This window comes from Clavelina lepadiformis, chromosome 9 (assembly GCF_947623445.1).
Source record: "Clavelina lepadiformis chromosome 9, kaClaLepa1.1, whole genome shotgun sequence".
NCBI classification, from domain to species: domain Eukaryota; kingdom Metazoa; phylum Chordata; class Ascidiacea; order Aplousobranchia; family Clavelinidae; genus Clavelina; species Clavelina lepadiformis.
In genome coordinates this window covers 972436-999290 of record NC_135248.1, presented here as the reverse complement: position 1 = coordinate 999290, position 26855 = coordinate 972436, and the positions used below count along the sequence as shown (strand labels likewise).

The following is a 26855-nucleotide window of genomic DNA, read 5'->3' as shown; positions in this document are numbered from 1 at the left end:
TAGCCCAATAGCCTAGTGCAGTAGTTCCCAACCTTTTTTAGTCACGGACCCCTTTTTCAAGCCTGCGGACCCCTACCTAAAATTTGCCAAGAATTCAATCAGAAAATATCTTGTTATTTAATGCATAACCTACTATTGAGGGATATTTACTGTAATATCGGATATACTTGAGAGCTGCTGCAAATTTAAATGAAATAGTGTCTTAAAATGTTTATGATTCTCTTCTTTCGTTGCACAAACAATAGAGAAACAAAGTAGCCTACATGCAACCAAGACACTCACGGACCCCCTTACACTATCTCACGGACCCCCAAGGGGTCCGCGAACCCCAGGTTGGGAACCACTGGCCGAGTGAATTCACGACACTATGTTCAAAAATCCACTCCGGTATACAATGGATAGGCAAAGCATTGCTAGTGTGACGTCATATTGACAGACAATGTGTTCATACCCCATTTTTAAAAACCGCTAGTGGGCACTAAAGAGTGTCCGGATTTTAGGCCACGAAAATATGGTAACCCTAGTATAGTGTGCTGTACAGCAGCCCGAGCACAGAAGAAATCGATGTTTTCAAACCGATGGTTTATGGAATGATGTGTAATAATGATTGCTGGTTACTGCTGCTGCAAAATTTCGTGAGTGCGAGGTTTTAAATTTGAATTTTCCGTTGTGTTTTGCCTGTACACACTGAAATACTTAATTCGCGCAAGTAGACTGGGTATTAAAGGTAATTTCAGATGAATAGTCTTAAATATTTTAAAACGATTGTAACAACAACGTTATCCGACGTTCTGTCTTAATTCAGAAGATCTTTGCTACATGCTTAGGAAAGGAATTGTAAATTGTTTACACTGTAGCCTACTTCCATTTATTAAAAAAGTTGACCACGGATTGCCTTAGGACGCCAGCAAACTCCTAGCCGGATGGTTGTGTAATTGCTTGTCATTTTCAAGTCTAACAAACTCAATGAACAATTTAACGATTTAACAAATTTAGTTTTTAATTGAATACTCCAAGCAACATACAGTGTAAATGCAACCAACGTAAAGATTTAACAAAAAGTAATCAACGACAAGAAGTAATTAAATTATGAAGCAAAACTTAAAGCACAGCGAATATGAGTTGTTAGCCGACCCAGCTTCAGCATTCATTTGATAGTGTTGTCGGTGTCACAACAATTTCACTTAATCTCAATCTGCATTCCTGTCAAAATGATGCTAAGAAAGGTTAAAATCTGACACTGCGAATGACTTTATGTTTGCAGCATTTTTGTTGCCAGGAGCTGTCAGTCGCCACCTAAGTTTATGGCTTTGACGCCAGCTAGTTAGCGACATATTCAAGTCTGTCGCTGCTTGGATGAAAAAACGTTCAACTGTCGCTTGTAGAAATCGCAAAAAAATATTATAATTTCAACGTTGTCGGAATCGATTTATGCAAGCCCTATTTGGCCCGACAAACACATTCCTTGCAGAATAGCAAACTTGGCTTCAACTTGCTGCCACCTTTTGTCATCTTTGGTCTTTGTCACATGCCGCAGTTTCCCTTTGTAGCTAAGGTGAGCTAGGACCGCTTGCAACAGGACGCGTCATTAAATTGTCTGCTAGAATGGCGTCTTTCGGCTTTTGCTCTTCCACATCACTGAACACAATCAAGTGTTGGGGTCGCGTTACATCATAATTTCTTTTCTGTTACGTCAAAACTCTTTTTTATTAGCACCCAGGCCTTCATCAGGGCAGCAGAAGTAAGAGGGCGCAAGGCTAAATGGCTGTAAATGCCAACCGTGCCTCACTGCTTTAGTGGTGAGCGGTTTTTGCTTGCTCGAATAAAGTAAATTTATTACTAAAACTAATGGCAAGGTGAAACGAGATTTGAAAATCTACGTAGGGACTTGGAGCAATCTTACTTGAGTTTGTCTTGGTTCAGAAGAGGTGGGTCTAATACACAACCAGATGACTTCACAATTTTTAGTAGTTGGGGTCTAGGCCTAGTATACAAAGGTATTCTGTGGTTGTGCACTTGTATAGCCTACTAGATCAGAAGTGGTTTGTACCGGTAGCCTATAGGCGGAAGGTGGCTAGGACTTATCCGGATATTTCATTCAGTCATTACTGCATTAAGAAGGCGAAAGCATTTCCATTATAATTTATCAGCTTTTCATAGATTATATGTTTACTATATGATTAGGCTTATAATAGCTTACGGTATGGTATAGCCTGTTTCTGCATTTATTATATTTAGCCTCCTACTCATGTCGTAGTGCAAGTGTCTGCAAAACCATAATATTCTCAGATATTGTGTCATTTAGGAGCCATCGACAGACCAGTAACTGCTGTGGCAAGTAATATAATTATGATTGTGTCCCAAACTGCATAAAGCATGGCAGAAGCACACCTGCGATTTTCTGGCAAAATAGTATTCGCAGTTATTAGTTATTAGTTATTACACACCAGCAGGCGACAAGATAATATGACAATGCCTGTTTTTTTGTTGGAGAAGAGCAGGCATTAGAAAAGGAGACGCTGTCTTTTTGCTTTTCTAGGCTTTGCATTCCGGGTCTTGTAAAGTTTTGCACAACAAAATCCTCCAAGTAGCGAGTAGACAAAACCATTGGTTAATAGGTTGAAATTTGACGGAACAATGGTTTCATAGAAATCAAATGTACGTATATGATGATGTATAAATATACATATTTCTGTAAAAATGGTTTTTACAACTGTTTTTTAAGAGTGGTAATGTACAGAGCTTATCAGGCTGTTGTGCAAAACCTGACACAACCTGCATTCCCTACTGCGACTACAAGTCCTGGACAGGAGTTTACATCTGCTGGTATTTCGCACACCAGATTTTTGCCTCTGTACCTCAGTGATCACGCCGAAAACTGCCATATTTTGCAGCCCATACTGTGTGTGAGTGATTGAAACCTCTCACAGAGCCACAGGTCAACCTCTGCAGCATACTGTTTAGGTTAAGATGGGAATAATGTGCTGTGCACCGGACTGCGTTTATTGCCTTTTTTGGCAAGATCTAGTCAGACGTATTTCAATTGTTCTCTAACAGTGAAGTGTTGGTTGACAGAATCATATTCGATGGCATTAAACAGGAGTTAAGATAAGGAAATTACAATTCATTATTTCCACATTTTCCTTAAGAATCTGTAAAATTTAATTAGCTTGTTTTACATTCTGTTGTTTTTTAGAAAATTTGTCCATTGTTGATATTTGCGCATAGCGTTGTTGCAATTGTCACTTTGCAATTGCTTAAGATGGCTGTTCGTTCATTAATGGAAGCGTTTGTTCTGATGAGAAATAATGCCATACAGAATAAGAACTTTCTCGGTAGGAATGTTGATTATTATGAGGAAGATGACACCGTTGCGTTGGTCAGTAAAAGAAAACAAGACACGACGATATCCTTCAGAAAGACATTCTCCATCGAGTGGAACAATCGTTTTCAAGATATTCAATATGATATTGATAGAATAAAGGAAAAAGTTGATGAACTAAGCACGCTTCACGATAGACATCTTACTCGACCAACTCTGGATGACACGCTTGATGAGGAACACGGGATTGAAATATTCACTCAGGAGATTACCCAAATTTTTCATAAATGCAACAACAGTATAAAATCAATCGGAAGATCGAGTGAAAAAGCAACTTTTCAGGAGAGAGAAATCTTGAAAAACGCGATTTCATCGTTTGCTAATCACCTTCAACAACTTTCGACTGATTTCCGAATAAGACAATCAACTTATTTGAAAAAACTCAAAGCCCGAGAAGAAAGATCCCATCAGTACTTTAGTTCTAACACGGCATTAATGATCGAACAAGATGATATCAGCGATGAAATGTTTGAACGGGGATTCACCCAAGATCAGGTCGCGATAATCAACCAAAACTCCGTCAACATCGACCAACGGGAAGAGGAGATTAGATCAGTCGTACAAAGTATCACTGATCTTGCCGAAATCTTTCAAGATCTCGGTCAGATTGTCATCGAACAAGGAACAGTTTTAGATCGAATTGACTATAACGTCGAACACGCCGTTATAAAAACTGAAACCGGTCTTGAAGAATTGAAAAAAGCCGAAAACTATCAAAAGAAAAACAGGAAAATGTTAATCATATTCACCATGTCAGTTATTTTAATTGTTCTTCTAATTATTTTAATTGTTAGTAAATCGTAAGTTGACAGGGACGCGTCACTTCTGTTTTTTCATTTATTGACTAGTTTTTGTTTTCTTCTTGAAATGTTTACCAAATTTTTAATGCTCTCCAGCAAAATCAGTTCTTCGAAAGCTATGGTGCATCAGCAAAGCTGTGGATAGAAACTTCCACAAAGTTTTATTGTTGTTTTAATCCTAGTGCGGACTAATCCCAACTGAATTATTTTATATGACTTCAGTTGTCTTTTTTAATCTAAGTTAGGCTGAAGTTTATGAGTTTTTAACGTAGATCAGCTGTTGTGCAATAGTATTTATACGCGTCAATGTGTAATATACCCGCGTTTTTGTTCTTGTTGTTGCTAATCTCTTCTGTATCATATGAACTTGCTTTAAGTTTTATAATAGAAATCTTACACTATGGCATCATTGCATTTCGTTTTAAATACCTATTAATAAGACTGTTGTAGTTAATATTTCAAATAGCCGGGAAACCAATTAAGGTCACCATCTGGTTAGGAATTTATTTAGTGTAGGTTAATCACCGAAATAAGGCAATGGGTGTGCCGAAGTTTTATCGCTGGATAAGCGAAAGATATCCATGTCTTAGTGAAGTAGTCAAGGAATACCAGGTAATTATTTTATATCTATTGATCAAACGTTTGTTTTTTTAAACTAGTAAAATAGTTTATTTGTGACAGAATTATTTTGCTTCATCTTTGTAGTTATTTGCTTCGATTTTTACACAACGTTGTACGTTCAGGTTTATAATATATGATTTCCATGGTACGTTCAGGTTTATAATATATGATTTCCATGGCAGGTTCCAGAGTTTGACAATCTATACCTGGACATGAACGGAATCATCCATAATTGCTCCCATCCGAACGACGATGATCCTCACTTCCGAATCACAGAAGAACAAATCTTCCAGGATATTTTCCACTACATAGAGGTTAAAATTTAACTTCAATTTGAAAAGTCTTGCCACCATTTCCGGGGTTTATTAAATTATTTATCAGTTTTATATTGTGTGAAGTGCTTACAGCTGACTATGCATGACGCGTATTATCGTTAGTAGGAGTCTGTCAAATAAGTACAGCGATGACTTACGTAGTAATAGGACTATCTCTCTGTATATACATGCACTGTCCTGCGTTCTTTGTACGGCATGTTCTGGTAATAGACATTTACTTTTTCATAGAACTTGTGTTTTAGAATCACTACATAGATTGGTCTTGGTAGATTTGCTCATTAATTTTTCCTTCAGGTCTTGTTTCGCGTTATTCGTCCAAGGAAGACGTTCTTCATGGCAGTCGATGGGGTTGCCCCTCGTGCCAAGATGAACCAGCAAAGAGGTCGAAGGTTCAGGTGAATATTTATGTTGTGTTTATGTTGTGATATATTGTTATATTTGAATACACTGGCAATAAAATTTTTGAACTAAATCCAAGATAGTTCGATAATTTGTAATTTATTCTGGTTGGCTTTTGCTGTACATTGGAGTAGGACTTGTAATGAGTATGATGTCCTAATTATTTTGATTGTTTCTATTTCTTTGGATGATTTTAGATAAATCATATACTGCAATGTTCTTTGCAATGATTCTTGACAAAGTTTGGACATGATTGTAGATGAACATTGTCAGTATAATATTTCATGATAGTGTTAAAATATCACATGAAATATCATCTAAAAAGCCCTTTTTGAACCTCCTGCCCAGTTCTATACAAACAGTTTCCAGTCATGTTTCCTGAAACTTTTTTCAATGCCACTTGTTTTCAGTCATCATATAATCGTAAAATACAGAATTCGTAAAAATGTGCCTGCGATTGCAAAATCTTATGTGAAATAGTAATATGAAGAAGTACCCTCGGAAATAACAGGATTTTCGTAACCGACCATATTTGATTCATCTTTCAGATCGGCAAAAGAGGCCGAAGAGAATATAAAGCAGGCGTTGTCGAAAGGCGAAAAACTTCCAACTGAGAAACGATTCGACTCAAACTGCATCACACCTGGTGAGCAAAACAAAGCATGGAATTGCTCAAACAAAACCTGTATTTGCACAGGATTGTTTATTCCACGAATAAAATAATTATACATTATACAACTTTTTGATTCGTAAAATATTCAAACATGTATGTCCTTGTTCTCTCTAAAGCAAAATGCGGAAGATAAGACATAAGGTGGTTTTAAAATTTTGTCGTAGATTGGTGACAAGTTCACAAAAAATGCTCAATACTTTTTAGCATTATGACGTTGGTGTGTTTTTGTTGAGGTCAAACTTTGTTCGATGACAATCATGTATATAACGATCAATAGTTGGTTTCATTACATTGTTTTAATTATATGTCATTATTGTCAACCAGACATATCTGCAACAAACAGTTGATATTTTGAATTCAAAATTAACTATTCAAAAAAATGAGAAATTTAGCCATATTCAAATCAGGAAATTTAAAAGTCTTTGCATCTGTGTGGTGCGCAAATATCCTGGCACATAATTGCTCCTTGTTTTATTTTTACCACTTTCAGGCACAGCTTTCATGGAGAGATTACAAACTCAGCTGGAATATTTTGTGAAAAGTAAAATAACTTACGACCAGGCGTGGCAGGGAATAAGCGTTTATCTTTCAGGGCACCAGGTGAATAATTTTGAAAGCGATGATTTTGCGTGAAAATTGTATTTCGAACCATTTCTTTCTTGCCACGACAAACGATAAATTTAGAAATTCTTTTCTTGAACTGCTTCACGGTCATCTGATGTTTCCATATTGTTAATCCATTGTTTGAATAAGTTCATGTGACAGTTTACGATTCACATATTCTCTACTTAAACATACAAATGTATATTATTTGATGTTTGATGTGGGCATATGCTGCCCCTGCCAGTGGTAATGAAGTTCTATTTCATAGACCCCCGGTGAGGGTGAGCACAAAATCATGGAATTCATACGTTATGAAAGATCACAGCCAGACTATGATCCAAACACGAGGCATTGTCTCTACGGGCTGGATGCTGACCTCATAATCCTTGCTCTTTGCACCCACGAGCCCCACTTTGCTCTCCTCAGGTCGGCCACGGACTTAGAAAACTTTTGTTCTCGTTTTTTTTTCGGTTAATAACTCACAATGTCCCATCTTATAATTATTGTGTTATGTCTTATAATAACTCATTTTAATGAAATATGTCAAAAACATTTTTTTTAACACTGTTGTACAATGATGTATTATGATGTCACAATGAATCTAATACCTTTGTACAATGGTGTAATTTTACATTATTTTGTTGATGTTGTAGTATAATGTAAATAACAATGAGTACATTGCTAATGCTAACCATTATGATGTAATAATGCAGGGAGGAAGTGAAGTTCACGAAAAGAAAAAAGAGTTCAAAGACGGCGAAAGCGGAAGAAACGACATTTCATCTTCTTCACATATCTCTGCTTCGTGAATACATCGATCATGAGTTTGAAGCCCTCAAGGTTGGTCAAATGTTTTGTTAATTCATTTGAACAGTGAGTATGGGAAAGAATTACTTAATTGCAGTTTCATAAGCAATCAATGGTTTTTTTGATTTTTAACGCAAAATGTCAGTTTTTGTATCATTGCGAGCTCTTCACCGTTCATTTATTATTTTAACACGACTTGTTTCACTTGAATTTAGTGCTTCTTCATTTGTTCAAGACATAGAAATATAGTTTAGCAATTTTAATCTAATCCTGCTCAGGGATGTCATTGAAGCAATCAGAATCCTGTGATTAATCTCTTAGCGTTAGAATAACCAGGTTGTGCTGTCCCCAGGTCAGCCTGCCTTTCCCCTACAACCTTGAATCAATCATAGATGATTGGGTACTGATGGGATTTCTCATCGGAAATGACTTTATACCTCACCTCCCCGACCTCCATATCGCCAGTAACGCCCTCCCCTTCTTATATGGGGCTTACATCAAGAATTTACCCCATCTCGGCGGGTACATCAATGAAGGCGGCGTTATTAAATTGGACAGATTTCAAATCTACTTAAAAGCGATTTCATCGGTACGATTTTTATGAACAGATTGCGGATTTGATAAAGTTGTGCTTAAACTTAGTCTTGGTATAGTTGCATTTATGTTTGAAATATTTTTTGTGATAAAATTGCGCTTACATTGGACACTTCATTTTGCTTCTTTTCCATCCATTACAATTTGCTTCAACCGACACAAATTACATTTCTTCCACAATTACTGCTTGTTGCTAGTATTCGTTGTACTATTTCATATGTATGGTATGGTTTTGTTTTGTTTTATCATCACTTACTGTTGTGCTTCCACTTCACAGTATGACATTGATCATTTTGAGGAGATTTACTCCGACTACAAATGGCTCGCTTCGAAATCATCGAGCAAGAAAAGTTCCAAGCCTGGAAAATTAGCAGCGGCCCACGACATCAGAGCTCGTCCCCAGACTGAGGAGAAGTCAATTCAAATCGTTAAAGGTGATTAAAGCGATACAAAAAGTAATGTTGTGGTAATTTTAGTTGCAAACGTAGAGAGCAATTATCACCATTCCTTGACTGGCTGCTATTATGACTTTTGATGATAACTGTCTTGACCTTGGAACTCAGATGTAAAATCAAAAGTAACTGAAGCTTTATTAAAACAGAATCTAAGATCCAATCTTCTAAGATCTTGATTCTTTATTGTTAGGTTTTCAAAATTGCTTGATTAACTAATAAACCAAGCCTAAATTATCGCAACATCATGTTAGTTAAAATAAATTCATTTTGAAATTTGATGTTCAAAGCATCTCTCAGTTGAATTCCAGCATTGACCTTAGGCCTTGCGACGCATGGTGACATGAAAAATAATGATAAAATAATAAATAAATAAACAATGGGATAAACTAGCGCAAGATCTTCTCTTTTCTTCCTGGATCACTCCCATAAATGTTAAAGCTTTTTCGTCAGATCTTGCGAAGAAGCAAGGAGTTGTGTCAGACGACAGCGAAAGCATCGATGATGATGAAGATGGAGACGACGACAACGGGAAAGATGACCTTTTCAAACAGGAGTTCCATCTCCACAAGAGGGCGTATTATAATGAAAAGTTTGATCTCACGGTATGGCCAAATTTTATTTAAAAAATTTTTTTTTATTAAATTGCCCATAAAGAATCTATTTTTTAAAATGGTTTTACGTCATGTTGGATTGTTGCGACGTGATCACTCCAAGCTTAACCTACTACCGTGCTGCTTAGCTGGCTCTGGTACTGGCTAGAAATTATGTAAAGTAGAGGATGATTTCGTCATGTATTGGCAGCATAAGTTAGAAATAAAGCTTAAGAAAGTTCACTTCAGTTGCTTTTTACATCTCACAATTCGTCTTGTGTAATTCGGTATGTGTAAGATAGATATTTAAATTTCTTGCGCACTTTAACAGGCAAATACCGCCCAAATTGAGCGAATCGCATACGAGTACATCCTCGGTATTCAGTGGATCTGTCATTATTATTACAACGGTGTCCAGTCTTGGAGCTGGTAAGTTGAATTTATTCCTATATTGAAACTTTGCGTCTATTCAAATGAGGATCTCTCAGTTACGTGTGAACTGAGGTTTGATGCTAGTTCATTGCATTCTCGTTATTACCAAAATTTGACCATAAGCCACCGGTTCCCAAACTTTTCTAAAAATTTTGCCTGGTGGACCCTTTGCAATTATCTTGATATTTTGCGGCCATATAAAAATCAAAGAATGCTATAGGAAAAATGCAAAAACCACTGCAATGAAAGAAAAAGCAAAAACTATCAAATATGGTAAGCGTTTAATGGGATGTCTTCAAATACAGTTATAACTGCATGATTTATTGCACTTATTTTACATCTTTCGCTATGTTTCGCTCCGAATCTGACATTGACTTAAATTGACCCAATTCTTTCCACCCAGGTACTACCCTTATCACTATTCCCCGTACATGTCTGATCTGTGCAAGGTCGATTCGATGAAACTCAAGTTCAAGATGAACAAACCTTTTCTCCCATTCCAGCAACTGCTTGCTGTCCTACCAGCCGCCAGCCAAGATTGCATTCCTGAAGTATATTGGGTGAGTTTCAGCGGCCCATCAGTGCCACTTTCATTATTGCAGAGAAGTGTGCTTGTTTTGAAAAATGTGGTTTTTGAAATTTTACACTTTATGTCAATGCCAATTTAGTTTAATTAAAATTGAGTTTTTTCAATCAATGAATCTCCAATCTAACTCTCAAATTCAGAAATTAATGGACGAAAATTCTGAGATAGGAGATTTCTTTCCCACGAAGTTCTCGACAGACTTAAACGGCAAACAACAAGAATGGGAAGCCGTAGTGCTCATCCCATTCATTGATGAAGTAAGTTACCACTAGTTAATAGAGTTACTGGTTGGTTAATAGAAAATATCATTGTCTTGTTGGCCCTTGTAGTAGTCACCAGTAGTAGGGACATTTTTGTGCAATACATTGCTTTCGAATATCAAAGCGCTGAATAAAATCCAAGTTTAAGTACTTGGTTTAGGAGACAATCCGCATATCTCCAAGGCTTGGTCAGGTATTGTATGATGCAGCACTACTCAAATTACCGCGGAATATCTTGTTGTCTACGTTCATGATCATTTAAAGTCCAATTCTATTGAAGCAAAATTAGTTCACTAATTCATCAGGATTTGGCAAATGTGCAAAAAACTCCCGATAGTTATCTCTTGTGTTTATTTTGCTTGGCGTGTGCTTAATAACTGACACAGACATCTTATATTATGAACAGAAGCGACTACTCGACGCCATGGAGCCTTTGCAGGGCAAGCTGTCAATCAGGGAGAGAGGCCGGAACAAGCATGGGCCATGTCAGCTCTACACCCACGACGTCAACACTCCTCACTATTTAAAATCTTCTCTGTCTGGGGTATTCCCCGATATCGAGAGGTGCACGGCCTGGTAAGATATGAATCATTGTTGTTTGGATTTGGGTTCTTTGGAAACAATTTTGTCAAAAATGCAAATCTGGTTACCGGGGTTTTGAGACGTTAATTTGCTAGTTTTGGTGCATTGTGTGTTTGTATTCTGTTGAAACAAAATATCTGCTGGTAATAACAATACTGGTATCATAAAATTATTGCATGAATTATTGTCGTGCTATGCTGCCTTTGTGTGAAGTGTCAGTCAGTTTTTTGAGTTGCAGTAAATTTACCAACTTAACTTAAAACCACACCACCATGTGGCGTTTCTAGTTTAAAGACGATCCTGGCGAATAGTTGGACAAAGAAGGATTACGGAGCTTATGTAAAAGGCTTACTACCGGGGTGTCAGCTCTCTGTCTACCACCAGGGCTTCCCTACACTCTACCACATCCCACACAGGTGCAGATCTCACATATCTTTGTTATATTAACTTTGCCACCCCGCGTGTTTTTCTTATAAAGTTTTTTAAACGTTTTATTGTGTTTAGGTATTTTCATAAATTTTTAGTTTTTATGTTGATGAGGTTGCGGAAAGTCTATTCTCTTCATAATAGTTATTCTTGGATTTACCTGTTGTTTGATTTGCTATTAAACTAAGAAAACAAATTAAAAGTTGCTTTAAATGGTTTTGCTAAAGTGGTGAAAAATATATTTTTGCCTTTATTTCTGCATTGAAATTTCTCTTGGTATAGTTACGCATATTTTTATTTAAATTGAAACATTCCTTTGTGACGTCACAGAGCCCGTCTCAGAAAGCAAGGGGTCCGAGTGTTTCAAGCTCCCAGCAGGAACGAAAACATGATCTTGAGCATCGTCTCCTGTGAAGAAGTTGATGCAAGCGATGAAACGAACAAAAGTTTTCAAGTCGTCCAGCGCACGAATGAAGTGAGTTGTTAGTAGCGATGCTTTTCCACTTTCTTTTATCACTCTTCAATTCAGTTTTTGTTATGACATTGTTAACATCATTTTTGTCATTGTCAGACTCCATATTAATGTTAACCTACGCAATGTTGACTGAACACCATAGACCAAATAGTTTATGTTGATGCTAGAGTAATTCCAGTGCTGATTTGACTTGAAAATATAGTAACAACAAAATGATTTACCTTGTGTAGACGTTATCAGATATGGGCCACAGGCTACTTGGAAAGTCGATCTATGTTAACTGGCCCCACATGGAAGAAGCTAAAGTAGTTTCCGTGTCCGATGGCAACGTTAAGGTGAGGCATTTTCAGAATTGAAACGCGGTTTTACCCCATGGCTGCAAATATTTTTGACTTAATTCAAACGACGACCCACCGACATATGGCTGTTTAATGTTTAACCCTATTTTCCTGGGTGATTTTAGTTGTAAACCCCCAATATATATGCAATGGGAATGTCCCAATTCTAGAAAGTTTGTGCAATTCAATGTCGGTCGTGTCGTATTTAAATAAGACCGTCTCAGTTAAAAAATTATAATACCTCTATTTATTGTATTTGATACTTGATCGACTGGAATCGTCTTTTTCAGTATCTTCTTCACGAGGAGGTGTCAGGGAGTCAAGGATCGAAGAGGAACCTCGCGAGGAAGGATCTAAATCGAGTGGAGACGGACGAGTATTACGCACATGTCCAGGCTGCTTATGAGAGGTGAGTTTTATACGTTGGGAAACTTGTTTAAGATATCTATGACTTTGCATGTTGGGAAAGTTGAGTTGTTGAGCAAATCCGATATCGTGGTATCAGTGAACTCGGTTATATGCAATGGTCATGTCAGTGTAGTAATTAACATTAGTTATTAACAGAATGATAATTAATTTATTAATAATAATAATAAGTAATTATGCCCACAAGCCCATCTTAAACGATTAAAAGGTTTTGATTTGCTGCTCGATATCATACGAACAATAAAAATCTCACAGTTGTTACTCGATGATATGACATATTTCACAAATGATTAGTGTACGTTCATCTGGTTTCTCTCTCAAAAGTAAATTTGAAACTAATCATCCACAAACTTGAACCTAACCTAACCTAAAGCTGAACCATGCCCATGCATTCTCCTGACATTTATGGTTGAAATTTGCCGTTCTTAGCGCACTTTCACTCTATCTATGACAAAACATTCTGGCATTGTTGAAATTTTCAAATTGTTAATATAAAACGAATAATTGGATGTGTTGTCGCAGTTGTCTCAATCGTCAAGGAATAAACATCGGGGAGACGACAACTCTCCTCTACGCGCAAGTTCTGTTGGGACGGAAATATATCTACGGCAAGAAAGGGGAGATTACCCTGGAGAAACAGTGGTCCACCTTTGCTCAGCCATTTCCCATTCAAGTCACAGTGAAGGTGAAAGACCAGTCACCATTGTCATTCTTGAATATTTCACTTCCATGGTTTAATTTTTTATTTAATGGTTACAATGGTTTAACCAACAACCATCAGTTAACTTACAAACAAACCATGTTTTCACATTTCTACAGAACATATCAGTACGTGGACCCACATTTGAACAAATCAATTCCCTTAATGAACTCTACCCCAAGGACGCCGAAGTGTTCAACCTGGGGATTCCCCACTATGGTTGCCTAGGAAAGGTTTGTGATTATGATATCTATGGCAAGTATTTTCGAATTAAACTGAATGTGCCGTCTAATATGATTGCGTGATATGATATTTCTATGAAGGTGATAGAGGCACGAGACGGAGTGACTGTGGTCAGATTGATGATCCCCGAGGAACCAAACCTGGAACAGGTCGTAACCAGGAGGAATGTGAGGAACTGAACCTTTGTTGGATCATTTTGAGAGATATTTTGTGAATTTTATGTCGTCAAACTTTGGCGAAATGATAGATGCAGCAGAAATAAATTAAATTTTGATACAATTTTAGTATTTATGGGCTTTCTCAAAAGAAAGTTTTCTTAATCTTGACTTTAATTATAATTTGAGTATTTTCACAAGACTTTGAAATCAGTGACGTTTATGAAAGTTTTGAACTTTTTCCTTCTGATTCAAGCTGTTTCTAATTTAAGCAGTTTTACGGCCATTTTTCTTGATTATGTTGTTTCTATGCAGAACCGCTCCATGTATCACCCAGGCTGGAGGGCAGCCACACTGACTGGTCTGTCCTCATACATGCTCTCAAGGATGACAGGCTCCATATACATCTTCTTGTAAGTATCCCTCGCTTCGATGACGTTCTGTTATATCTCAAATTGACCTTGGATGAACTTGATCTGAACTTGTCTGATTTTTATATTAAATCGATATGGTTTGATCACTTTTACAATTTGTTGTGTTTGGTGACGTATCTGTTGCATTTTGTGCCGACAAACAGATTCTGCCGAATGTTAACTGTAATTAAGCAGATTGATTTACTTTCCAGTCCTCCATCAAAGAAGTGGAATGTTGGCTTGAACCTGAAATTCACAAAGGAAAATTGTGGAATCGCAGGATACACGATGAGACAGGAGAGAAATTGGTTGTATTCCAACGCTTTGTGTGACATCATAAAGGAATACTTGAAATTGTAAGCGTCATCGAGATAAGTGTATAAGTCATCGTTATTATTACATCATAATATCCATTGTTCACAACGAACCAATCACATACGCAGGTTTCCAGAAGTCTTCACTTACCTGGGTGAAGTCTTGCAGGACAGGTCCGAAGAACAACTCAATGCTGCGGAATTATTCGGCTCGGAAAATGTGTAAGATCTCTATGGGAGACAAAGAATGTTTTCGTTTTGACGCAAAATAATCTTTATTTGTTTCGATTTTCTGATCGTAATAATTTGAACTTTTAACTTTTAAGTCAGTCTCAACACCATAAGATGTAATTTAGCTGGATTCGAGATTGTAGTTGGATTTAGGTTTTGAAAAACTTTAACTTTGTTAGGGTTGAGCTGATTTGTACAAACCCAGTAGTTGCAAGACGTTTGCACCTGCTTTTGTGGCCTCATTGCAATCACTTTTACGACTTTGACTCAATTTTTTTTCCTGTTTTCTATAGTTCCGAGAAACTGTCAGTACTTTCAAAATGGTTGAAATCGTTGCCGTGTTTTGGTGGAAGGAAAGTTCACGAGAGTTCAAGTGTGTTGGAAGCCCCGGCAATCAACGCCATCGATGAAGCCATCGCTACGGTCAAGGTATGGCAACAGCTCGGTTGAAATATGAGCTTAAAAATTGTAAGTGTGAACTGTGAAAATATCCCAGGACAAATTCATCGACGTTTAAAAAAATCGATGAAAATTATAATTATATTCGTTCACTTTTACCACTTAGTTGAAGAGGTGCATTGGCTGAAAGCTTGGATGGGTTTGAATTTATCAAATTTTAACAAGGACAGTTTGAATATCTAATGTTGTTAATACTCAACCCATAGCATCAAGTCACCACGCGTTGCACTGCTCTGTTTTGCAAACACGCCTCATATACACCTGTTATTCAGAACAAAGCACATGAAAAGGAACGAAACATTGTCTTAACTGTCAAACCATCGTCATTGTACCGGCCGATGGCGCAACAGGGCACTCTGATACCAGACAAGAAAGCAAATCATCAGCTTCTGGACAGGTTGCTGTTATTTAATTGTTTTCAGTTATCATCGCAAATAGCCAACCACTGTAGACAATATGTATGTTTTGGAGAGACTTTATGTTGAAGATCACCATACGATGAAATGCTGATGTTTGTTCTGCCTTTAAATTCCATGTTTATTTTGGTCGTCTTCATCTTTGGCAATCTTGTTGTTATTCTCTTTTCCGCTGGTTGATGACAATTTGAAATACTTTGTCACTCTCCTCGCATTCATAATTGTTCTATCATTTCGCGTGTATGTTTATATGTTTTCTATTTTTTAACCCCCACCCCCATTAAATCCTGCAGGGTCGTAAACGTACGGATGGGGTACACGGTCCCCCTTGGGTTCAGGGGCACCATCATCGGGATCCACTCAAAAGGGGGCTCGGAGCAGGAGATGTTGATCGATGTCGTGTTCGATGACGAATTCCTCGGCGGACTCACATTAGGGTGCTCACACATTTTGACAACTCTAAGTTTTTCCACAAGTCCCCGATCCCGCTCTAAATAACTATCGTGTTTGTCATTAGGGGGCAGTGTGCTGATCGTCGGGGCTACCAGCTCCCAGCCTGCGCCGTCATCAACTTGACGTTCGGAGATCGACTTGCGAGGAGAATGAGCCGCCCCGTCGCCGTCGTACGTCCTCACCACGCTGAGGTTGGTTGAAGCCTTGATCCACACAAACATTTCGTAAAATTTTCAAAAGAGTTCTTCTGGTTACAATCCTGGCTGTTGCAGTGATTGTGCGGGAAGTTGCGTTTTAATTCTCCCTCAATTTTATGGACCACTTGGATAAAAAAAATTTCTTTATCTTCTGAACGGGAAGTGATCTGTCGATGCTTAGTATTTAGCGACACATCTTACACTTAATCACAATCACAGTTTACTCGTGTATTTGATGGTAATCAAGTTATCCGACAACTCGCCAAAAGTTATCACCAAAAGTATTTTTATCACCAACAGGGTTCTCGCTCGCCAATGCCCCCACACAATGCTGGACCCGGCAGATTTACCCAGTCGCCCCATTCAGCTTTCACCCCGGCCAAAAAGGTCAGCCACCCTTTGTTATTCTTGACCAATAGTAGCGTTTATTTCATCGGCCAACCTTCAGTATTGATGCATGGTTTTGTTAGGTCCAAGTTTATGTCACTTGCAAGTTACAATGTCGACCTTTAACTGAGAAAATTAACCTGGAGAGGTTCAGTTTTTCAAATAAATGTTCAAGGGATGGGGGACTTGTGCACGTTTCTATTTTCTTTTCTTTGTTCTCATCGCTGAAAGCCCGTTATTCTAATCTAAAGTGTAACCTCGGGAACATTTTTTTTTCAGTTTTCCAGCAGCAACTCGCAGCCCACATCTTCCGTTCCTTCACCGCGTCATCGCCAGAACCAACAATCCGCCACGCCACAAACCAAAAAAATGTGATTTCTATGTGACAATAGATACTTGATACCGAGATTAGCGATTGTGTCTAGAAATTGACAAGAACGTGGCAAGCTTTTTTATAAGATGCTAATTGTTTCAGCCTTGCTCGAGACTCCGGTAAAGATAATTCATATCGTCGGGATTCACAGACATCCAACAAATCAGCGTCACCAAATGTTGAAAGTAGTCGTACCAACAAAGCTCAACAAGTGACCCTCGCGAAGCAATCGGTGAAGCGTGACAAGCAGCCATCAAAATCTGTGCTATCTTTGAGTGACGTAAGTAATAGGTTGGTTTTGAATGGTTTTAGATCGTTCATTTCACTAACTTGCTTCAATGTAAGTATCTGCATTCTATGTAAGTCAGGTCCGATAGTGACCTCATTATTTGACATTTCTTGATCGGGTATACGCAGCTTATGTGCTTCTGTCATATTGATTTATGCCACTGCGTTTGCAGCGTTAAGTTACTTGAGAACAATATTGTTGTTATTGTGTATAGTTCATTATTTGAAATCGTGTATACACTCGGTTAACAGTTTTACAACTCAAATTTACGCGCAGTTACAAAATATTTAGGCCGCCAAAGCACTACCCAACCTCTCTAAGAAAGATCCGGCAAAGGGGAAAATACCCGAATCCAATACCAGCGAAATGCCTCAGGAACAACATAGACATCAAAGACCGTCAAGCTCTCACGTGCATACGGTTCACGTCGATAAATCGCAACCGTCATCGAGGGTCAAGAAATTGGCGCCCCGACTATCCGGGGAGGAAGGGAAACGTGCAACGCCTGTAAATAACAAGACCTCTTGGAAGATTGCAACTAAGGATAGCAGGTTTGGTTTTAGACATCTTGCAGAGGAACCCAAATCCCGTTCAACTGATTCAGTGCTTTTTCCATGAACTTGTTGTTTAGGCCAAAGAAGATTGAATCCGGCACAGATTTGAAGAAAGATGACCACCACCAGGGGAGGAGTAAGTCTTGATGAATGACGAATGCAAATCGCTTGATTGACTGTATTTTGAAAAACTTCGCTTGTTTTTCTATTTGTTTTGAACTCAGCAATGTTTCACGATCTCCCAAATAAATTTTTGATAAATTTGAAATAAAGTCAAATCTTGAATTTCTCCTTAAAACGACAACCTCATGCCGTGAAAATAACACGTCTTTGTATGAAGAGCTCAGCGTAGACTTAATTCTTCAAAATCTATTCTTGCTTAACTCCAGGACACGACGCGACATCGGAGGCCACCGCCGCCAGTGTCGCTGTAACTTCGTTCACTCCGAAGGCACCCGATGTGTGTGACAAGGTGGGTTATGATGTCTATGGTTATGATGTTTATTTCTTTAAACTGCTCTCTCAGTCGTTCGGTTTGAGTTATTTTTAGTTCAAGAAACTCAACAACCTCGCAAACTTATCAAATATTGATGACCATATAACCCCGGTTATGGTGCGTATGGTGCCACTCAAAATTACCATACCGACCATCTGGTTACCGTTAACTTCAGCCATAAGTGATGGTCGTTTCAATTGTTTAGAATGCAGAGCTGTCGAAAGCGTTGAAAGATGTGCTCAAGCTGACACCAACAAATACTTCAAATTATTCTTCGCAGAACAAAGCGGCTTCGACTAAACCAGGCAAGTTTGTTCTTGTGTTGGATTTGTCAATTAATTGGTTTTTTCCTTAAATTAAGCAATCCCTCATTCCAGTCGATTTAATTGGACTAACATTGAAATCAGAAAGATGAATCATATCATCAGAACTGACTTTTATGTCAATTATAATTACAACTGTCTTGCTTACTCGCTTTTTAGTCACATTTTGTACTGGATATTTATGAACAAGTTCGAGCCGCGACCTACACACGTATAGAACTATAGATACAGCATAGAGTATATAGATGTAGTATAGATATATGTGGTATTTTAACTAAATAGCATTAACGATGTAATAGTTAACACAATTAACTCGTTAACCAATCACTGTGGTCATTAACTCCTTAACCTCTAACTAAGTACGTCAATAATCGGAAATTTTCATGAACGATGTTTTATTTTAGCTCCTAGTGGCCCCGAGCTGGGGACGTTTCTCGCGTCATTGTCGCCCCCTCAGCGTTATCCACCCCCCCATCTGTTTGGGCCTCCACCGCAACCGCCATTTACCCAACAGGGCTTTTTACCCCAAACGCAGAACACCTTCTCCCCACACTACCCCTTCTTCGCAGCAGGTCAACTCAATCCCGCCTACCCGCCCCCAAATTACCCCACAAACGTGCTTTTACGACCGGAGAATTTCCAGCCCCTTAAGTGTGACTTCAAGAAGGGGGTGAAGCTTGACCCCTCAACGGGTCTTCAAGTTTCCAGACCAAGATCAAAGAATACATCGAAAAAGGTGACAACTTTGTCTGGTGTTTAATTGAAATACGATGTGCGCTTTATGACGAAATAATTTACGCGGTTGTTCGCGATATATCGCGGTATATTCTTCGCTATCGAGTCGCTTTCAGGTTTTGTCGAGTGGGGAGTCCAGAATTTAGAAAGTTTATGATCATTTTTTAAGGTTTCATTTTGGCGACCGCTAAGAAATTTTGAGACGTTGCCTCTTTTAAAAACAAACTCCTAAATTTCTGCTGCAATTGCACAGTATAAGTATGACGTAGACATTTTAAGTGGCCGGTGGAGGAATCTAAAAGACCATTTTGATCCAAAAACCCCGTATTTTGCAGAATATGATAATGGCCGCACCCTCATACACGCGTATTTTCGAAGGTTGGGCTAAATAAGTCGCTTAGATAGTTTCTCGTATTTCCTTCTCATTTTCCGCGAGCAAAGAATCAACGTATGCGCCACACAGCACACTATCGCAACATAATTCCACGTTGAATGCTGCTCCAAACGTAAGTCGGCAATATTGTGATTGTTGCAAAGTGATTGTTACGTGCAGTGCGACAATATTAACGACATGTTTAGTCTGAGGTTGTTCCTCCCATTTTCGTTGTTATTCCCAGCGATTGTCGAATTTATCTCAATGCAATGTTTGTTTCACTTTAACCTTTAACCTTTGTTGAAACAACTCGCGCAAAACACGTGCGTACAGAGTCAGACGAACACTTTTTATATTTTTATGGTAAAACGCGTTTAGTTTTAACGTAAAACTCCAGCATTTTCTGCACCTCCGCGAATATCGATGCAGTCGTGTACGGATGCGATTCAATCATAGCCTGGATATCTGCTGTTGGTGAGATCGCATTTTAATAACATCAGTTACATATCAGCGCATGTTTTTCCATCATCGCCCTTAACGCTGTGGTTTGTCACCGGGACGCGATTTCCCTCAATTTTTTATAAATAGCTCCTCTATCCAAGGCCGATTGTTCTTCCCGCATCTGTCTATCAAGAGCCATGACGTCACAATGATGCAACTCGCCCGGTTTGCTTCCAGCAGGAAGCGCGATGAATGCATTCAAAATTCTGTTTCGCTCGTTTTTTAGTCGAGACTTACAATGCTTGCGCGCAATAGTGAGACAGAAACCGCGATACAGTGCATTGCTGTGTTTTGGAGGGATATATTCCGTCGTAATCTGAATATTAGTCGCGTCTATCAACGCGTGGGTCATGTGGGCTTAATAGTGCAGAGATGGGCAGAGGTAGCAGAGAACGTCAGCTTGCCGGTTAGTTACACTGAGGTGGTGTGGCTGGTTGGTCTCATATGACCTAGATAACTTTTCTTGATCAAATGTTAGCTTGGCAACATCTGACTCTAAAGGTATTTGGGGGTTAGTTCTCGACGATTGTTGTAGCAGTTCTTGAACTAAATTATGCCAACAATGCCAGCTATAAAGGTCACTTAAGTACCGGCGTGTTTCTTGGCCATTTCAGTTGAAATTTGTCATTTTTCTTGAACTAGAGGCTTTGTCATTCGCAGGTTAATATCAGCGGCTGCGTTCAAACGTCGTTCCAGTTATTTTGAGTCCACTTTACCACAACGAACTGTGACGACCGCAAAATACCCACGAAATTCATTGTAAAAATAGTTAATACAGATTTAAGTGCTTGCTGTGCAGGTTTGTATGTCGAGTGAGATTGGAAAAACCTTGCTCTTATTACGGTACATGCGAGTCATTATGGTACCGCTGTACGTGTTGGCGCCGATTCTGTTAAAGTTGTATTGTAGGAAATTGCGTTTACACTGCGTGCTGTAATCCGGCTCAATAATGGATTGGTAAAATCAGCCCCGTCGTAATGTGCGGGTACTTTAGCGCGCTACATATTCCAGCAATGTTGAACTCCTCGTCTCATAACTCGTTTCTCTTTGTTTCTGACGTCACACTTCCGGGTTTAGCGCGAACTCTTGAGCGTCTTGCAACGGATGTGTCTAAGTATGTCTTGTCGTGTGTAAACTGTAGCTTAGAACTCCCTTCTATAGAGCTCAGATAAAGGAAATCAGCCAGTATAAAGTTGTGCTGGTTTATTTGGGCGTCGAGGTATCTCTCAGACGATATAGGCGGTTAATCATCCAGGAGAGTTTTGTTACGATCCTACGTGTTGCTGAATTCCTTGGGCTGCTGCAGCACGTACCATTACGTCATCATTGTAAAACAATGCTTACTATGACTCACAATCACGTTTGTTTTTCTTCCTGCTCGTAAGGTGATTGTAGGGCTGGTGTGAAGACAGGGCACGCTGATGTGGGTTGGAAGGGTGCAGGAAGGTTACATAATTAATCTTGTCAGCTGTGTTTGGTTTAACGAGATCTAGTTTCTTTAGCTTAACAGATTTTCTTACAAAGACTTCATTAGATTTGACAAGATGCATTCATAGTCATATTATTCATTGAGTTGTTATTGTGATGACAACAGTGATGTCATATTTTACTGTGATTTCGTTGAGTGTCGTCAAATAGAAGACATTTTTTGTCATAAAAGCGCAAGATTTCAATGCTTTGATATTCTGCAGCTTCCCAGTGTAGCGCAGTGGCTTGTGGTGTATTGCATCGAGCCCACATGCGTGTTGATAAAATGAACTAGAGTTAATGCATTTAGCATGCGGAGTACATCATTTCATGACGATTCGTGTCTTGAACCAATAGCAACCTACACTCTCTGTTTCATCTTTTTGTCGTCATTATCTTCGCTCGATATAACCACGGTTAATTTGCTCTCAAATATGGGCACCAGATATTGGGATGAAATTGACTGGTACATTAAGGTAATAAGCACAGTAATGCATTCTAACATCGCTGTACTGTGCTCTCATGTATTTTAACTACAATCGATTTGCTTAAGGAGGGAAAGGACAAGCTTTGTGAGATCATGAGTCTAGAAGGTCAAGCAGATAAGTCAAAAGATGGGTCAGAGTGCGCCACCACGTGTTCAACCGCTTCAGCTGGTGAGTGATATATTTCAAAAATATTTTTTGTTATTTTACTTACTTGGAGTTGGAGATGAATGTTGCTGCAAATGTGTCCTGTTAACTTGTTTTACTTACGCTGATTGATTGTAGCTTTTTCGTGGTAGAATTTCGGCTTAGGTTCGACAAGCAAATGCAAACCAACCAACGAAACCTTAAAACCTGTCCAGTTAACATTACGTATAATTATGAACCTGTTCTCACATCCATTTTTAAACAACTGTTTGTATTTCCAGCAACCCAGAAATACTACCATGATTGTGAAACATGTAGTGTATTGGTTTTGGAGACCAAAATGGTCTTTTCAATTGCTACAACGTTCTTAAAATTAATACTTTTCTAACCACAACAAAAAATTGGCAGTTAATCTTTAAAGTAGCAGTCGCTAAACTCAAACCTTTAAACAAAAACTGGATACATGTAATTTTTACTTTTTCCAGTGTAGGATCATTTACTTACAGTATTTGTGTTGGATGATTTTAATTTGACTGCATGGGGTCATTTAATAATATGACAAAGGAAGTAGATTTGTCTAAAACTGATAAAACAGCAACAAATGTAAACTTGAGACTCTTACCCAGACAAGGACACTGTTTCGGTTTTTACCATTGCAAGGTCATACTTGACAGTGTCAAAGAAATTTTGACACAATTCCTGCTTCGTTAAATCACATCTTTAAATATTGTCTCCGGTATCTGCAGAGGTTGCTCACACTGTTGTTGTCTGAAACCCTTCGCATTGAACTTGGCTGCTACCTTCACCCAAGATAATTTATCCTTGCTCTCATGCAATATAGATAGTAATCTCCTTCCGCTGTCCTTTGCAGAATAACAAGTTATTTTGTTGTTGTTTTTATGGTGGTTCCACGTTAATTTGACTCGAGGGTAAAAGGGTTTAAATTAAAAGGAATTGGTTTGGCAGAGATTCTATAGTCTGAGGTTTAACTGCCAAATCACCATTTGTGATGTCACATTTGTTTCAGATGATGTCATAGACAACGATGAGGAGACTGATGAAGAAGAAGAAAATGACACAGAAGAAAACGACAAGTATGAGATTTCTATGTAGATAATTGGTAATGAAATTGCTTTGTAAGCGAGAACATCAATATCAAAATGTTATTGTAACTGTCATTAGACCTGAAGAAGCAAGCTCTAGCTCGTATAAGCTCATGTGCCAGTAAGCTAAGTTTTGAGCTGATACCCTGGTTAGCTTTCATTGTATTGTTGAGGACTTAATGTGGATGATGACGTAAGTGTATTATCCTTATCAAAGAAAGATTAAGAATCCTCTCATCGTTGTTAAACAGGTCTAAAGAGCTAAATGAAGATTCCGACAACGAAGACGAAGACAAAGAAACTTCTCCACAAGAGGGCGTAGGTGGGTTCAATGTGACTATAATCATTTTCACTTGTCGAAGCCCACAGCAAAGAACAATAGATTTGACGATATCAATAAAGATTAGGTCGGCTATATCAACAATGTGCCATTAATCATCCTTCTTGTATGGCCTGGCTTGTTGATATACATGCGATGTTATTGTTGTTGTATGACACGTTGCTGGCCTATTGATTGGAATTCTTTATCATTCTTTTAATCGGTCGGTAAACACATAAATCACAATTTATTTAAAATTGGCATTTAGTTCTTTAAATTTTCTTCTCTTTCTTTTCGCTTCAGAGGAAAGGAATGAAACGTCATCAGTTGATGACCTCACAAAGTGGTGCAAACGTCATAACATGTACCCCCCAGTCTACACCTACTGCAACTCGGGACAGGTGAGATTGACTGAGATCTTGTCATACATCAGCTATTGAGCCAAGTTCCACCGACTTCCGAACCAGCTAGACGCCCAGAGCAGAAGCTTCACTTGCTCAATTTCTCACCCAAGTGCTTCATATTTATCAGGGTCTGGTGGCGACTGTGCAGCTTTGGAATGGGATGAGTTTTCACAGCACACCGAAGCCAAGCCGAGATGAAGCGATGGAAATGGCTGCGTTGGCCGCGCTAGAACATTTGGTAGGTCACGTGGTACTGACGACTGCGTACTGGGTTTAGCTAAAAAGCATTTTGGTTCTACGGAAATGCTGGTATACGACTTAATTGTTTGATAACAATTGACAAAATGTCCCTTTGTTTGTGACGTGTTTCAAGATGTCGTAATAAGAATGTCTTTTGATTGGTCAAAACAAAATGGGCTTGCCACGCTACTGTGTTATTATTCAAACAAGTCGTCACCCTTATACGTCCATTTTTGTTGGAAAACTGGAAAGAAGTTTTATGCTAGTGATTAAAAAGCGCTTTAGAGCGGCATTTCTTAACAGAACACGGTGCAATGTAAATGTTATTATTATCATTTATTTTTTTAAAACCGCGGTTAAAGCTTCAAAGTTAATTAGACTCGTTTTGTCACTAATATTGGACTTTTTGTCTGATAATATCTTAATGAAGACCTGTTTTCTAGGGGGAAGGTGCAGTCAGCCCGCCTACCCAACCCCCCGGAGCCCCTGTTTATGGGGTCCCTGGAGCACACCCCATGCATGGGGGGGTTTACATGACCAGCCCGTCCTATTACGTGAAAGATTTGACCAGCGGGGGTATTTACCCCTACACCCCAGGTACAAGATTGACCCAACGTCATGTTGTGCTTTATAACAAAGAAATTATTTGATATCGGGATTTCTTTTCGAAAAGTTAAAATTAATCAATTACTCATAATTAATTATTAATAAAAAAATAAGTAATTGATGAAAGTATTATTTCACTTTTTTAGATAATTTATAAAGACATTTTGTGCGTTTTGATTTTGAGAATTTCAAAAACCCCTCCAACCTATATAATTCATCAATTATTATCTATATTTTTTACAGATTCTGTGGGGCTTTACCCGTATCCCTACGCTCTGCCCCATCAACCCCCGTTACAGTTGTCACCCCCACAAGTCCCACCGCCTCAGCTGCCTCCAGCGGTGTCGTCATCGCAACCATATTTACCGGTGGGGGCGCTCCCGTCGCAACTCCCCAGCGTGTAAGTGGCCATGTTTGTTGCAGGCGCTAAGATTAAGCTGATGATGATGATTTTACAAATGGATGCGATTTTCGAAACTCGCTCAAATTTTTTTTGGTAAATTCGAAATAAAAAAGTAGAAACATTCATCGGGGAAAGTAATTAAAGAAAATTAGGAAACGACTAAAAGCAAAACTCACTATCACTGGGCACTTGAAGAATCATCGCTGAGTCGTGCAAAGATTTTCCTCGGTGCAATGACAAATATTCCAACACTGCACCACAGAATATCACTTGCTGCTGTATTGTGATGTTTGTTTGTCATTTTATTGGAACCGCCATGTTTGCTTTTTGCGCCGGTTTTAAAGTTCCAACTCCCCTACTTTATGTGAATGCAGGTCGATGGGCCCCGATGGTGCCCCTCTGTTCCCGGGGATCATCCCAGGTCGCCCGCCCCTGTTGGCTTACTATAACCCAAGGCTACCGCCCCCGCACGGATTAACAGGTGTGTTTGTAATCCGGAGCAATATACATCGTTCAAGTTTCTTCGCCGAGATAAGTTTAACCCAAAGTGGGTCTTTGTCATTAATGTCGAAGCTTTGTGTTGATTGAAGTTGATGCTTCTGCAGCCACATCCGGCCACTACCAGCCGATGGCAAGCGCCACACACAACGGTGAAGCCGAGCCACCAAGGTCGAGTTCCCTCCAAGCCGCCAGCTCCCCCTTTATACCCTCTCAGGTGGGTATTCCCCGCGCTTAAGCCGGGGAAAAAATTATTATTCGTTAGTTGTAATTTGTAGTGGCCGTCTATTATTGCGCAATAACGTGTAATAATTGCGTTACAGTTAAACAGCTTTAGTAATCTTCAGGCGATCAAAACCCTGACGTCATCGCGCTCGGGGGAAGTCCCAGTGACGACAATAAACGTCGGGACCCAGCGCTACGTCCTCTCTGACAAGCCGGTGCCTTCATCTACGTCACAGTCGGCGTCAACCAACGAGGAACGAGAGGAGAGTCAGAAGAAAGGGGGAAAACCGAAAGCGAAACTCGCGATATCGTTCGGCGCTTCGGTTAAATAATTCTAGAATGTTGATAGTTGCTCGTGTTCGGGTGTTGTATGTATCGTGGTCTTAACTATAACCTTGCTTTTATCGTCCGCAATTCAGTCCAAGTATGCTTAATTATAGGATTTTCCTATCTTTTTATCTCTTTGTATTGTCGGCCAATTTATTCAGATCGGTGGTCTCTCGTCTTTTTAATGTTTGTGAAATAAAATTCAGAAAGGGTAATAAATTAATAATCGAAAATG

General features: G+C 38.9%; 2 protein-coding genes across 6 annotated transcripts; both read left to right on the top strand.

The window, feature by feature from the left end:
- The first annotated feature begins 1621 nt into the window (after positions 1 to 1621).
- LOC143470130 (syntaxin-16-like) lies at positions 1622 to 4648 on the top strand. Its single transcript, XM_076968041.1, has one exon. It carries the CDS (start codon positions 3263 to 3265, stop codon positions 4184 to 4186), a length of 924 nt encoding a protein of 307 aa, XP_076824156.1. The 5' UTR covers positions 1622 to 3262; the 3' UTR covers positions 4187 to 4648.
- LOC143470129 (5'-3' exoribonuclease 1-like) lies at positions 4637 to 26855 on the top strand. 5 transcript variants are annotated; one of them, XM_076968039.1, is made up of 46 exons: positions 4637 to 4794; positions 4986 to 5117; positions 5433 to 5533; positions 6086 to 6183; positions 6701 to 6810; positions 7082 to 7239; positions 7527 to 7653; positions 7973 to 8209; positions 8492 to 8648; positions 9120 to 9271; positions 9591 to 9688; positions 10095 to 10251; positions 10418 to 10534; positions 10944 to 11113; positions 11407 to 11535; positions 11876 to 12020; positions 12251 to 12355; positions 12649 to 12767; positions 13307 to 13469; positions 13604 to 13717; positions 13808 to 13894; positions 14198 to 14295; positions 14508 to 14651; positions 14739 to 14831; positions 15134 to 15269; positions 15572 to 15696; positions 16009 to 16152; positions 16233 to 16359; positions 16666 to 16752; positions 17032 to 17123; positions 17228 to 17405; positions 17706 to 17965; positions 18046 to 18104; positions 18358 to 18440; positions 18670 to 18769; positions 19192 to 19523; positions 22417 to 22519; positions 23523 to 23589; positions 23850 to 23920; positions 24221 to 24318; positions 24449 to 24559; positions 25005 to 25158; positions 25411 to 25567; positions 25945 to 26051; positions 26176 to 26285; positions 26416 to 26855. In XM_076968039.1, exons 1-46 carry the CDS (start codon positions 4720 to 4722, stop codon positions 26623 to 26625), a joined length of 5997 nt encoding a protein of 1998 aa, XP_076824154.1. In that variant the 5' UTR covers positions 4637 to 4719; the 3' UTR covers positions 26626 to 26855. The 5 variants fall into 5 exon arrangements, with proteins under 5 accessions (XP_076824154.1, XP_076824152.1, XP_076824153.1 ...); XM_076968037.1 differs by having other exon boundaries at positions 26392 to 26855; XM_076968038.1 differs by having other exon boundaries at positions 26161 to 26285.

Bases quoted from the DNA above. Each gene is read 5' to 3' on its own strand.
- LOC143470130 (XM_076968041.1), top strand. From the start codon at position 3,263: ATGGCTGTTCGTTCATTAATGGAAGCGTTTGTTCTGATGAGAAATAAT.
- LOC143470129 (XM_076968036.1), top strand. From the start codon at position 4,720: ATGGGTGTGCCGAAGTTTTATCGCTGGATAAGCGAAAGATATCCATGT. The intron at 6,184-6,700 runs GTGAGCAAAACA...TACCACTTTCAG, and splicing joins CTCAAACTGCATCACACCTG to GCACAGCTTTCATGGAGAGA. The intron at 24,560-25,004 runs GTAGGTCACGTG...CCTGTTTTCTAG, and splicing joins TGGCCGCGCTAGAACATTTG to GGGGAAGGTGCAGTCAGCCC.